The sequence below is a fragment of the Rhopalosiphum maidis genome, chromosome 1, assembly GCF_003676215.2.
Source record: "Rhopalosiphum maidis isolate BTI-1 chromosome 1, ASM367621v3, whole genome shotgun sequence".
NCBI lineage: Eukaryota > Metazoa > Arthropoda > Insecta > Hemiptera > Aphididae > Rhopalosiphum > Rhopalosiphum maidis.
The window spans coordinates 93,920,295-93,934,860 of record NC_040877.1 but is presented as its reverse complement, the minus strand read 5'-3'; the positions used below and the strand labels follow the sequence as shown (position 1 = coordinate 93,934,860).

Sequence of the window (14,566 nt, the reverse complement as noted above, 5' to 3'; positions counted from 1 at the left end):
TTTAACTAAGAGAGCACAAATGCCTTTTTCTTCTTGATTTCCTTTAGCTATAGCTACCCCTACTCCTGTTTCTTCATTAGTTCATCCTTCTATTTCAGTCAGTTTCAGCAGTTTCTACTGCTGGTATTTATTTAATCATTCATTTTATTGAAATTTTCTTTTCTAAATTATTTATTAGTACCTAATTTCTTGTTAAACAATATTAATAGCTGGTTTAAATACAATTTTTGAATTTTATTTTTAAAAAAATTATTCTTTTTTTAACTTAAGGATAAATCAGATTTATATTTAAAATTTTATGTTTAGGTTAAATTAATATGTTTTTTCTTTTATTTATACATGCTTTATTTAAATCTATAATTTTTTTAAGAGCTAAACCATAAATTAGTAACTATAAATAAGATAATTTACTAAATTACATTATACCGCCCTAATTATAGAAGTTTATGTATACAAATGAATGACAGTAAACCATTGTTTTACTTTTTTTTTTTTTACAATTGTATTATACATTTCAGTCATAAATTCATGACTTGACAGCATCATTTTTATTAGAATCATCAGATTTGTCTTCTTTATCATCTAAAAAAAAAATATTAAAACATTTATTAAGACAATATTAAGTGATATTAAAAACTTAAAATACAATTTTATCGATAATGTTATGAATAAATTATATGACCTTAGGGAAATTTGTCTTAAATATGAATACAACACTGTCTATACATCATGTTATATAAACAAACGCAAGACCGTTTCATAAAACTATTAAAGAACATAACTTTAATTAGAAACTCACAAAATCTACTTAAAATATATGTATATATATATATATATATAAAAATAGAATTAGAAGAATATAATTTGTCATACCACTGTAAGTGACATTATACTATAAATTAATCATTATCTGCATGAATAATAAAATAAAATGTCAATACATTGGTAATATAAAAAACATTTTGTAAATTCAAATATCATGTATATTATACTGAACTGTAAATAATTAATAAACATATTAAATAAAATCATTATTTAAAGGAAAAAATTTAGCAATCGCTTATGAAGCGCCTATATTTTCAACGTCCAAACGAGATCTCGATTTGAAACGCCAGATAGTAAAAAACACTTTTGAAAATGTATTTTTGGCTAAAAACTAGAGTATGAATTTTTTTTAGTTGACAAAAACTGATGTAAACAATGAGAATTTAAAAATTGGCAATTAGCCACTGCATTATGATGGCACATTTTTGTTTATGTTGAGAGATTCATATTAAAAATAATTACCTTTTAGAATATCAAATTTTGGTTCATTGACTTCTATCCTATTCGAGTCCAAACATGCTTGTTTTCTAGCAGGTGTGACAGCTTTATAAGATCTAAAACAAAAGTTATAATATTATATACATATTAAATACTATATTATTTATATTATACATTATATAAACCAGTTGCAATACCTATTATCTTTTCGGCCACCACCCCCTACACCAGGAGCCATGCCTTCATCTTCACTATCGCTAAATTCATTATCAGGTGAAATTTTTTTATCTGTAATAGATTGAGGATTCCTCTCATCTGGGTTAACATTATCTTCATCGTCTGACTCATTGTGTACTCCGTCTTCGGGGATAGCTAATAACAAAAATAAATATAAAATAGTAAGTAGTTCATTTAAAAGTTTATATCAAAAAATTAACTATTTAATTACAATTATAAGTATAATACTATTTACCTTGCACTTGAACTCCTGGGGCGTGAGGTAGCATTCGTAAGTTTTCAAAGAGTCGGTTTTTAATTTTTTCTAAATACTCTGAAGCATTTCTATTAATCATATTCGAAGGGCTGATATGAAGTTTAAAATCGGGCCCAAAATATTCATAATAGTCATTATTCGGCAATTCATTAGCAATTTCAGCTCCTAAGGCCACAGCTGTTTCATATGTCCAACATCGAGATACATTTCGAATAGTGTAACCACCTCCGCCGACCATAAGAAAGGGTAACCCATAACGTTTTACAAATTCAACACATTTGCCATGACCTAAAAATGTTCGTTTACAGTTTTTAAGTTTGAAGTTTATAAATTAATAATGTACACAACTCTCATACCTTTAACAGTTAGATTAAAGCATCCAAGCTTGTCTCCTGTAAGTGAATCCGCTCCACATTGTAATACAACTGCACTAGGTTGGAATGTCTCCATTACTTTAGTAATTATTGGTACGAATATTGATTCATAACTATCATCATCCATTCCATCTCTTAAGGGAATGTTAACTGCATAGTACTTTCCTTCTTCAGCACCAATATCCTACAAAAAAAATACATTTTAATATTGTTATTAAATAATTTATTTAACAGACAATATAAGAAAATTTAAAATCAAGTATATTATAGGTACTCTGTGTAATGTAATAAGCGATAGCTGATAAGAGACTTTAAAAGTAAAATAAACTTAACATTTTTTAATGCATGATAGAAAAAAAAAATTAAGCAATATATTAGTTTGATACATGATCTATCAAATTATAAAACTATGATAATTATCATTAGAAAAGTATTGATGGGACCTTATAAAAACAAATTTATTTGAACGCTAATATTGCAACCATTAACAGATTAAACAAATTAAGATATTAAAAATTAAATTTCACTATTCATTGACTTACTCCGAGATCTCCAGTACCAGGAAAATATTTGCCATGTTTGTGGAATGAAACTGTCATAACTCTATCAGTTGTATAAAATGCTTCTTCGACACCATCACCGTGATGGACATCAATATCAATGTACAACACTCGTTGATGGTATTTAAGCAATTCTAATATACCAAGTACTATATCATTAACATAACAAAAGCCACTGGCTTTAGATTTTTTTGCGTGATGAAAACCACCTCCCCAATTGATACAAATATCTGCAGATTGTTTATTTAATTTTACAGCTGCTGCTACTGAACCGCCCGCAGATAGCTGACAAAATGTATATAAACCATCAAAAACTGGACAATCTTCACCAACATTGACTGTGAAAAAAAACAATAATAACCATTTTAACAATTACATTTAATTTTAGTAAGTGTGACCATATACTTACATCTTTGCATTTTTTTATGATAATATCTCTTATTATTAGGACAAATAGTTCTTAAGAACTGTATGTACTCATTACTATGAAATTTGGTCATTTCTTCTGCAGTAATTTCATTAAATCTCTAAATTATTATAAACATAGATTTTATAAGTCATTGAAAAATATCATCAAGACTAAATATTATTTTGACTTACGGATATTTCCATTTTTTGATATAAACCATAATTTAAAATCAAATTATGAGTCATTGAAATCCTATGTGGTTTCATAGGATGACCTTGTCCATAATAATAGTTTCCTATGTCACCTGTAAAAAATGTACAACGATAAATTAATTACATTAAATAGCCGTTTGAAATAAATAGAAAAAGTTTCCTATCTATTAAAAGACAACACATAGACTTCTATAATAATTTAATTACTCAACTACCTTTAAACAGTAAGTAATTAAAAATGTGATATTTAGGGGAGATACACATTAATATTAGGTTGAATTTTTATACATCAACAACTCATAGTAAAAATTCACATATTTTTTTTTAAATTAAAAATATAGCTACATTTATTAAAAAAATGATATCTTTTATCGAATATGGTACCTCATAGAGGCGTATTATGTATTACATTTAAGTATCAAGTTAATAGATTATATGAGAAATAAACTACACAATTATGTACCTAATTTATTATACTACAATGATCGTTATATTTTAATTCTGCATTTTATGAATCAAAACTATCGACAATATTGCATTATTTGGAACCACTTATTGTACTTTGGTCAAAATTACCCATACACCATTTTTTTAATTGTAGTAAAAATATAACCATTAGTAGGGCACTTTATATGGTTCAGTGATATAAATCGACTTTTCTAAAATTTAGTCTATGTTCAATAAATGTCTCAACCTCTGGGATAAATATGTGTAATTATTGGAATTCACAGATGTAATGATCAAGGTTAACACATCAAAAACGGGGAATAATTAAATTTGTTTAGTGACAACTGATATCAATAACTTTATGTCTGACATAGTATGAAATCATCAAATTTCTAAGAATATACTTTATGCAGTTAATAATATTACTATTGAATTTAATTTAGTCTAAACTATCTGGAAGTATAGGCAGTACAAGGACGAATAGAAAAAAATAAAAACCCAGACTGCAGGCATAACTATGTTTTTCTTGACAATCAGAGCACACACACAACACATTTAACATCTATAAAAACGGTACTCACTGTCGTAATGGTAACAGACGCGTTTCTTGAGCGGTGTGATAGACATTGCGGCGTCCTAAAACTGACTGGTACTTCTTAGAGTAATCGGTATGTGTCCTTAAGTCGTACTGTAAAAAACGCACCGTACATTTTGAGCTAACCTGTAATATGTTCGGAGCCAATCGCCGCGAATGGCCAGTAAACAAATTACAGTTTTCAGTTAAACAGTGCAGCCGCTGGGCCGATGATCAGGACCGGAGCCGTGGCTGCTGCGTCACATTCGGTTGGCCGACATGGTCAAGTATATGATCCTTATCTAAGCCCGAGGTCGTCGCCGTTTCGAATTATTTATTATGATAAAAGCATTAAAAAAATAAAAACGGATACGAGTTAGAAAAGAAATTCTGTCATACGAGTACGATGTATGTACAAGATATGCGGACATATTCAAAAATCTGAAGGAAAAAGGCCATTAACTACTCCTTCAAAGCGCTGTCCATATTCCAGTGGTATTGCACACCTTAAAAAATAAAATGTATATAATAAAATCACTTAGGATGAAGTATATAGAAGTTACCATGACTTTGGTCTTCCTTCGTGAATGCCAAGAAAATGATGTTTTACACATTCCAAAATAAAAATAAGCTATATTAACTCCATCAATTTTTATTCCATAATCCTCATTCACATAGTCCAAAAGTGTACCACGTTTATAATAGGGTTGCCAACTGTCCTATATTGTTCTACATTTATTTGAATTGTCTTACGTCCAACAATACTAAAAAAATTTTGTAGGACAATCCTACATTTTACAAAAATACCTATTTACTCGTATATTGAACATATTAAATTTTCTTTATATTATCATTTATTACAATCTAATAATAATTATTGAGTTGATGGAATAACTGATATGTCATGGATAATAAAGATCTTTATCTATGCATGATATAGAGAATATCACTATTATTATTATCTATGTAGTTATCAACAAAATGTAATCGCCTTTTTATCGTTTTTTGTATTTATTAATTTGGTTGGTCGTCCAGTGACCACGGCAGTGACAGTCGTCACTCATCTCGTTAATTGAACGATACCGTTGTTCACTGATATTAAAAGTAAGTAAAGTAAATAATATAGTAGATAATAACAGATTGATTAATATGCATACAATAATGCGTATTAATTTACAGACAATACAACATGAACAGACTACCAAGTTCAGACTCAGACCCAGATGATCATAACATAAATAAAACTACTCCAAGAAAAGTTCGTCGATTGTGCACCTACAACAAAAATTTGGAAGAAAAAACACATGATTAATTAAATATGACGAATTTAATGCTAAATGTAAGTTATGTATCAATTTTTTTTTATATTTCTATTGGAGGATATAACTTGGTGATGCGTCACTCAACTTCAAAAAAACATTAAAGTTTTTAGAGCATGCAAAATAAGTAATGTTGTTGATAAATATTATGTTGTTAAAAATTCGTTTAAAGAGGAACTTGCTGTAGCTGCTGAAATAACCAAAATTGTTCATACTATTAAACACAATCAATCATACAACTCTTTAGATTGTTGCTTTAAATTAGATAAATTAATTTTTGAAGACTCAAAACTTGCAGGTAAAATAAATTGTGGTAGAATAAAATGTGAAAATGTGAAGCTGTAGCACAAAATGTTTTAGCCCCCAGGTCGTTATTCAATTTGTATCAAAAACTAAAAAATCACAATCCTCCATTATTTTATTCCTTACAAACTAATGTTTCTAACAAAGAAAATATCAAATTTTTCTTCATATGCATACAGATTTTTACTAAAGAGGAAGGCCAACAAAATTTTGTTATAGATTTTATAGAAAACTCTGATGAAACAGCTGATGGAATGTTTAAGATGATCGACAATATTTTTACTAATACTTAACTTAATTGGGAACAAGTTAGTGGTTTTAGTGGTGATAATTGTAGTGCGAATTTTGGTGTACACCATTCATTATTTACCAATATTAAAGCCAAAAATCCTAATATAATAAAAAGTAATTGTCATGCACATATACTTCATAACTGCGTTAAAAAAGCTATGGACTATTTAGATATTGATGTTAAAAATTTAATATTAAAAATGTATTTCCATTTTTCTATGTCTGCTAAGAGAAGAGAAACTTTAAAAGAATTCCATACTTTTGTTGAGATAGAATTAATTAGACATGTTAGTACTAGGTAGTTATCATTACTTCCATGAGTAGACAGAATATTGTTGAACTATCAAACTCTAATAAGTCTTAGTATAGACTGTCCAAAACAAATACAGTTAATATTTAAAATTAATGAAGAAAGTCATGCAGTTAGCGAGGAGATAGAAGTATATTTACTGTTTTGTAATAATATTCTCCCTATGTTTAATAATACTGTAAAAAACATTGAAAAAAATTCTACTACAGTCATTGAACTATTTAGTATTATGTTGAATCTCAAAACTAATCTTTTAAGTAGAAAAACTGAACAATTTTTTGGTTTTGTAACAAATCAAAAACTGAGCAATTTACAAGATAAGAATCTGAAAAATACTATAACAAGAAGTTTTAATTTATTTATTGATGAAGCACATAAATATTTAAATAATCATTTTGATTTTGATGAAAAGCAAAATTGGTTATTTAAATGAACACATTTTCAGCTTTCTCAAAATACATTTCTTAACTATAAACACTTTGAAGCAATCGTTCATCACATACCTCAACTACAAAAAATTGATTTTGACAAACTTTTTGATGAAATAGTGATTGTGCAATCAGTTTTTAAACAATTTATAAAAACAAACGACTGGGAAAATATGAAAACTATTCCAGAAAAATGGCAATTTATTTTTCAGAAAGATATTGAATTGCCTAACATGTTTTTATTCATTTCATTTTTATTAACATTACCCTCAAGTAGTGCTGCATTTACTGAAAGAGTATTTTCTGTAATGAATATTAAATGGAGAGATGAGAGGAATAGGTGTTCAACAGCTCTTATAAGAACTGAAATATTGATTTATTTAAATTATAAAGAAGACTGTCTTGAATTTTCCAAGTCTGTTAAAAATGATAAAGATTTAATTAAATTGGCAAAAAATCAAAATATATATTCATTTAAATAAAATTTTTTTTAAATTAATAATTTTTTTTTTTTTTGTTTGTTAAAAGACATGTTTATAATTTTTTATTTTATTAGTTTTCATTAGTTACACTATTGTTATATTCATATATTTTAAGATATAAAATTTTCTGTGATAAAAATTCTAAGTCGGTTATAACTTGTAAGAATAATGCTGTTACTATTTGTTAAATTTCCTAATTTTGTTCCATGGTGTATAAATAAGATTTAAATAAGGTGGTAAACATCCAACTAGCCAAGTGTTATATTTTATATTATTTATTATATTGTTAATTTTTAAAATTATTTTTCAATATATTGTTATTTTAAATATTTAAATATGTATTTACTATTAATTTTCATGATATAATGTATGTTGAATTCTTTAAATCAAATAGTCAAAAGTATCAATATGCAATTCAATAAAAGTCATTCTTATTAAAAATAAGACAAGTCGTAACAAAGTAAATGTACTGGAAAGTGTATTTAGAAAGATTAAATAAATATCTAAATTTAAGTATATCATTTACAATGATAAGATGTTGTTAAACTTTATTTAAATTTATTTTATTAATTTGTTTGTTTTTAATTGATTTTTTATAAAAATAATTTATTAATTTAAAGTTTTAGTATTAATTGAAAATTAATTTATAGATTTATAGTTTAATAGTATTGTGAAAGAAATAATTAAATTTAAAAAAGAATTATTTTAGTACCTTTTGTATAGAAATGGTCTGAAATTATTTTTAAAGAAGTTAATTACCCAAGAAATATAATTTTTTTTATTTTTATAATTTCTCCTTTATTAGGTTTATTAATTTCATTTTTTTTTTTTTTTTTTTTTTGGTTTATTTACTCTTATATTGGTATAAATTATATTATAAGTTTTGGTTTAATAAATATATTTTGTTGTTCAAGTTTAAAAGTTTAATAGTTAGTTATCTTTTTTTAATAATTAGATGATCATAAAAATTGATTTTTAAAACAAAGATTTTTTTATCATAAGTGTATAACACTCATGATGAATGAATCTATATCTATTCCATCAACATGTAAATAAATTTAATTTAAAATTTTGAAAGTTATTTTAATTTTTTTGATTAATATTTCAAATTTAAATTATTTTAGGGATAAGCTTGAAATTTTTATATAATAATTTATAGGAATAGAAATTTTTATTTAAGTTTGTAAAAATTTATTATTTATTTATTTTTAATTTATTATTAATATTTAATTAATAGTAATAATGATTAAATTAGTATAATTTAAATTTATAAATTTATTTTATTGGGGTGATAAAAAAAATTAATAAACTTTTTTTAAAATTTAACATTATTTAATGAATTATTGAATTAAAATTTTTAATTAAAGGAAAAAGTTACTTTAGGGATAACAGCGTAATTAATTTTTTAAGTTCAAATTTAAAAATTAGTTTGCGACCTCGATGTTGAATTAAGATTAATCTTAGGTGCAAAATTTTAAGTATTAGGTATATAAAAGTTTTGCAACTGATGACAAGCATTCTAGCTTTCTTTTAAGTCTATCTGCAAAGTCTTTAATTTTCTTTTCATATTTCTAAGAGTAGAAACATTACTCAAATTTGTCTTTCTCATTTTCTCTATAGAAACTTAAGCTACCGTATAAAATAATTAACTTATTTAATAATGCACACGAGCTGCAAACCTACGAGAAGTGTCGTCTTCTGGATGGCAACCAATATCTTTTCCATTAAGCCAGTCTTCATAATTTTCAGATTAACGTCTCACAAAGGTTTCCATGTCAATTTTGACATTGTCCTTGCAGCAATGATCTAGTGTAGCCCTTTTTTCGAAAATTGGTTAACCTACTAACATTCATTTAAAAAACATAAATTGTGTATAATGCAAACTTTAATAATATAAAGGACTTGTTCAAAATAGGGAATGCATTTAGGCTTATGTATGATTGGACTCAGAAATGATGTTAATTACATTCTCTTAAAACAATTGACTATGATACATTAGTAAATTGGAATAAATATCTTAGAGATAGCTTTATCAAAATAATATTGTAATATATTGGATTAAATTTAAATTTATAATTGTGTATTTAGTGTATTTAGCTACTTACTATAAATAATTTTATGTCATTCTTTACCTAATCACCTATTTAAACTAAAAAAAAAAATAGAAAAATAACCAATTTATGAAGAAAGAAAATGTTGAATGGTTTAGATCAAAGTATTTTTTAGGATTATAATTCTTTAATGTATTTACATAATTACTACTTTTACAAACAGCTCATTTTTATATCACAAAAACAAATTATCTATCCATATTGTTGTATAATTTCATTAAAAATAGTAATCAAATTTTTCACAAAATAAATTATAACTAGGGATACAAAGTAATAAAAGTTATAGTTAATAAAATGTGAATAAAAAACATAAACATAAATAATCTGATAGGTATATGATAAAAGTTATTAAAAATAAATTAACTAATTTTCAACAGATTGATATTAAATATATTTGTTTAAAAGAACTATAATTGAACGGGCCAGGAGCATATTATGGTCAAAATAATATGAATTACCGTTTACCTAACAAACTTTGCACGATACCAACACACTGATCGATCTGTGTAAATTTGTCTGTATGTAAGTATATAACACTTAATAGGAGGTGGACAGGGTCGCCGATCAAATCCTATGATTGCTAGTGTGTTGATGGTGTATCGGTGTATGTATGTATATTTGTGTATGTGTGTCGTGTGTGTACTTAAAACTAATGACAAGGACACAAGGTAACTTTTATAGGAACGATAACTCAATAGATATGGTAATAAATACTGATTAAATAATATAGTATAATAGAATTATTAATAAACAGCTAAATATCAACAATAAATGTAAAACAATACGGCCTTCCTGGCCCAACAATATAGAAAAATTATAATAGGCAGTTATTGGCGCTGTGTATAGATTTTGTACACAATAATAATACGTGTCCCTTCTGCCTCAATAATAATTACGAATAATAATTTAACAAGAAATAATAAATAGTTAAAAACTCACAATTTGTGGATAGCAGACTGGCCAGCTAGTTGGCTATTACGCTGATAATAATAATAATACTCGTACAACACACGTAAATATGTAAACATAAAATCAAGTAGTCACTTGTACCTAATAATTAATATAATATTTAACGTGAAATGTGGTGATTTGCACACACAATTTACTATAGGTAACAATACGGCGATTCGCGCCCACGCTATAAAATATAATAAAATTGTATAACGTCATGTAAAGACAATTTTAACAAACGGCTATTCGCGGATGTAGGAAAATATCAAAATCTAATTGAATAATGACGCAACGATTCGCGCACACGGTAAACACAATAGTGGCGATTAGCGCTAATAATATATAAACAAAAAAGTAGTAAAAACATAACGCATTGACGTGTGTGTAAAAAAAAACAAGTACTATTATTTTGAACGGACTCTAACGACGACGGGTGGAGAACGATAAAACCGGCAAAACAGCGGCGGCTGATAGCGCGTCGTCGTTATCTTATGATTATATAATTCACACACGACAATATTAAAAGGCCGTTCTGGTAAAAGTGAAACGTATACAACGCTCAAGAGATGGCGTTGAATTTCATATCGCCGCCTTGGCGGTCACCCGTAACTACGCCCATTTTTCCCAAAACGGGGCTACACGCAATAGTCTCGAGAGTGGCACATTATTATTTCACAGACCGCCATTAGAACGTTTCGTGTCAATGCTATTTTGTATTTATATCACTTGCGTAATTTGAAATTTGAATATGATAAGCGCACGCTCGCTTGCGCGTTCACAAACTAATTTTATTATTGATTGAAATTTCTGTTCCCTAAATATATATGGAAATACTTAAACTATAAAAGCTATTTTACAACATAGTTCTTATTTAAAAAACCATCAGTAACAATTTAATAATACTAATAGTTTATAATTTATTGTTATCGATTAATATAACGTTATAAATAAAATATAATTACAATTTAATTTATAGTTATAAATATAATAAATGTACATTCAAATTAAACAAATCAATAAATTAATCACTACATTCATTCATATAAATATATATATAATATATATTTATACATTATTAATTTTGATGGTTTTAAACCATTTCATGCTACAAATTCGGATAATTACTGTTTTATTTTTATGACTCTGAAAGTTTTTTATTTCCAACGCATCAAACTCTTGATTTTTTGAATGAATTTCTAATGAAATAGTTTGTACATTTTTGAGATTTTAATGAATTTTATCAAAACACTAACTAAACACTAGTAAAAAAATTTTTTTTCGATATTTATAAATTTTAGATCCTCAACATATTTTGGAAAATATAAATACAAAAAAAAGTGAATATTAAAAAATTAAAGTAATAAATGAAAAATAAATAAAACTGTTTTTAAATGTATTGTCGTATTGATGTGCAATGATAGTCAGCTTCCAATTTATATATATATATATTTTTAACATTAGGTGTCTTATAACAATAATTAGTAATTACTACTATTATCATATTATGATATATGTATAATATTCTTATATATTATACCTAGCTTTATTTTAATATTTTATACGATTTGACGATTTATTTTGTGCTCTAGTGCTTCTCATTCTCGTATCAAATGTACTTAGAGTATATTATATTGGTTGTAAATATAATAATTTAATTAATTATTTTAAAAAAATAAATGTATATTGGTGTTAACTAGTTTTTTCATATTTTGAATTGGCTTCAATTTGTTTATTTGTTATTATTAAATTTAATAAATTAATAATATGTTATAGATGTACCTACTAATTAAAAATAATACAGTATTTAACTGATTTATGTGAATAATTAATATAATTAGGGATTTAAATCACTTATTATGTAGACTATTATAAGTTATCGAGTTATATCGTAACTAGTAAGTACATTGATTACGTTTGTCACTTTATTCAACAGGCTATTATTTATTCATTTGTAACGTGCAGATTGTAGGTACCTAAGGTGTTTTTTTGTTATATCGATTTAAATTTCATAATTTTTTTTATATGTGGTTCAGCCTTAATAAAATTAACTAAATCATCAAATTCTCTTCAAGTTTAAAAAAATAATTATTCAAATCATATTTTTATTAAACAAATTATAATAATTTTATGATGACGTGAGATATTTAATATGACATAAAATAAAATATTATTCAGTCACCAACATTATTGTTATCGTATTGACAATAATTATTTATAAACTGGGATATGAAAACCAATTTAGACCTATGGTGCGGTACGACTGCAGTCGCGCGCGAGGTGGTGGTATGAACATTGTTCTCGAACACTGCCGCTATACTTAGCAGAGCAGCACATGACGACTGTAAATTTATGATTTTTTTAACCAAAAACATGTTTTTGTACTTCCCATTTTCCTCAGCTCTTATTAGTCGTAGAAACATGATTTATACACCAAAATAAACTTGAGAAGTTTCTCTAGAGGACTGCGTTCCACTTTTTTGATATCATTTTTTTTCTATTTTATATGGTTTTTTTTGAAAATTTCAAATGCAAATATCTCCGGTTTGAAAAAAAAATTCAGGAACGAGATCGTCTAGAGGAACTTCTCAGCACATATTTCGCTAATAGTTTTTAACGTATTTATAACTTTATTTAAGAAAAAATTCTTCGTTTCATTTTAACATAAATTATTATTTATTATTTATTATTTTATAATATTTAAAAACAGGAAAATTTATTTTGAGTTGAAAAATTTTGAAAACCATCAGTTTTTATTTATTTATTTTGAATTTTTTTAATATCATCAATTACAATTTACAAAACTAAATAACTGTTATTTGTTTTCAATTTCTGACCATCATACTATAATATACTTGTATGGGTACTTTATATCAATAAAATCAATTATTAATAAACAATAAATATTATTATAGTATCCGAATTAGCCATTAGCCATTACACAATTGCACTTAAATAAAACAATATAATAAATATGTACTATAGAGTATAAATTATTATTTCAATTATTATATCGTTACCCGTGGTAGCCACCTATTGGCAGTCAATTGAATTCATTTCTCGTGCAACATATTATTATTTTCTATAACAGTGAGTATTGCCACTGAGCAATCTATAATAATAATATATAATTAATTTAATGATATCACGCAATATGCTATAGTCCGTTTTTAATGAGACCTTTACTAACTATTTACACGTTTTTCATCGTTGGTCGATGCGCTTCTTACAGTCTCACGCCATTTTCGCCTGTTCGGTCACGATCGTAAAGCTTTTGGTCGGCAAAAATCTGCTCGTATACATAATCGTCGGATGATAAAGAGTGTAAGAAATTTGGCTTACGTGCTATTGACGGCGGCAGATAAGATGGATGTACGACTAGTTTACCTCCACTCGCGAAACGGTGTATTATTAAAATATTCATATATATATATCGCTGTGCTATCAGCAGTCGACCACCATCGGCGAATACCGGGAAACATATTCCTAAAATAGTTATTACAATATTAATATTGAGGAATGTCGATATGATACTATGACAGTATGATTATATCTATTATATTACTGATTCTGATTTCTGTGTTTGTCGTAGTGTCGTGCACCTACCTTGCATATAAAATAATTTGTTTACTTAATACTTAGTGTAGAATTAAATACAGTTATGATTTAATACTTAAGAGGACGTCTCACCCGCATGTGTTGTCTCCGTCTAGTCCGTCTTACACACGTACGACATGGTAAATTTTCGTTCACCAGTTTCAATAGTGTGCTTTTAGTTTCAACATGAGAGTGAATTGATCTATTATCAAACTTTTAGGTGAGATGAGTATGAAATTATTAAGTATTTTAAAATGCTCATAATTCACTTAATAATTAAAATATCGTAAAAAACCAACGAGAGAACACAGACAATGTTCTTGCTTAAAAGTTTGATAATAGATCAATTCATTCTAATATTAAAATTTAAATACCATGTCGTACGTGTGTAAGACGGTGACAATACATGCGGGTGACTGGTGAGAAGTCCTCTTAAATAAATACA

The 14,566-nt window shown here is 26.3% G+C and overlaps 1 protein-coding gene across 7 annotated transcripts; it reads right to left on the bottom strand.

The window, feature by feature from the left end:
* Window positions 1–484: 484 nt before the first annotated feature.
* On the bottom strand, window positions 485–13,761 carry LOC113547844 (histone deacetylase Rpd3-like). Of its 7 annotated transcripts, none has more exons than XM_026948818.1 (12): window positions 13,715–13,761; window positions 13,545–13,636; window positions 9,149–9,307; window positions 4,340–4,838; window positions 3,291–3,403; window positions 3,100–3,217; window positions 2,673–3,028; window positions 2,113–2,314; window positions 1,736–2,044; window positions 1,461–1,635; window positions 1,288–1,379; window positions 527–582 (listed from the first exon to the last, which is right to left on the bottom strand). In XM_026948818.1, the coding sequence occupies exons 4-12, from the start codon at window positions 4,383–4,385 to the stop codon at window positions 527–529; spliced, it is 1,467 nt and encodes a 488-aa protein (XP_026804619.1). In that variant the 5' UTR covers window positions 4,386–4,838; window positions 9,149–9,307; window positions 13,545–13,636; window positions 13,715–13,761. The 7 variants fall into 7 exon arrangements, with proteins under 7 accessions (XP_026804459.1, XP_026804619.1, XP_026804304.1 ...); XM_026948503.1 differs by lacking the exons at window positions 13,545–13,636; window positions 13,715–13,761 and adding exons at window positions 4,896–5,120; window positions 10,516–10,672 and having other exon boundaries at window positions 9,145–9,307; XM_026948418.1 differs by lacking the exons at window positions 13,545–13,636; window positions 13,715–13,761 and adding exons at window positions 4,896–5,120; window positions 10,516–10,672.
* Between the last annotated feature and the right edge of the window lie 805 nt (window positions 13,762–14,566).

Excerpts from the sequence above, each read along its gene's own strand:
- LOC113547844 (XM_026948818.1), bottom strand. The coding sequence starts at position 4,385 with ATGTCTATCACACCGCTCAAGAAACGCGTCTGTTACCATTACGACA. Across the intron at positions 1,636-1,735 it reads CCCAGGAGTTCAAGTGCAAG|CTATCCCCGAAGACGGAGTA; the intron begins GTAAATAGTATT and ends TTTTGTTATTAG. Across the intron at positions 583-1,287 it reads AAAATTTGATATTCTAAAAG|ATGATAAAGAAGACAAATCT; the intron begins GTAATTATTTTT and ends TTTTTTTTTTAG.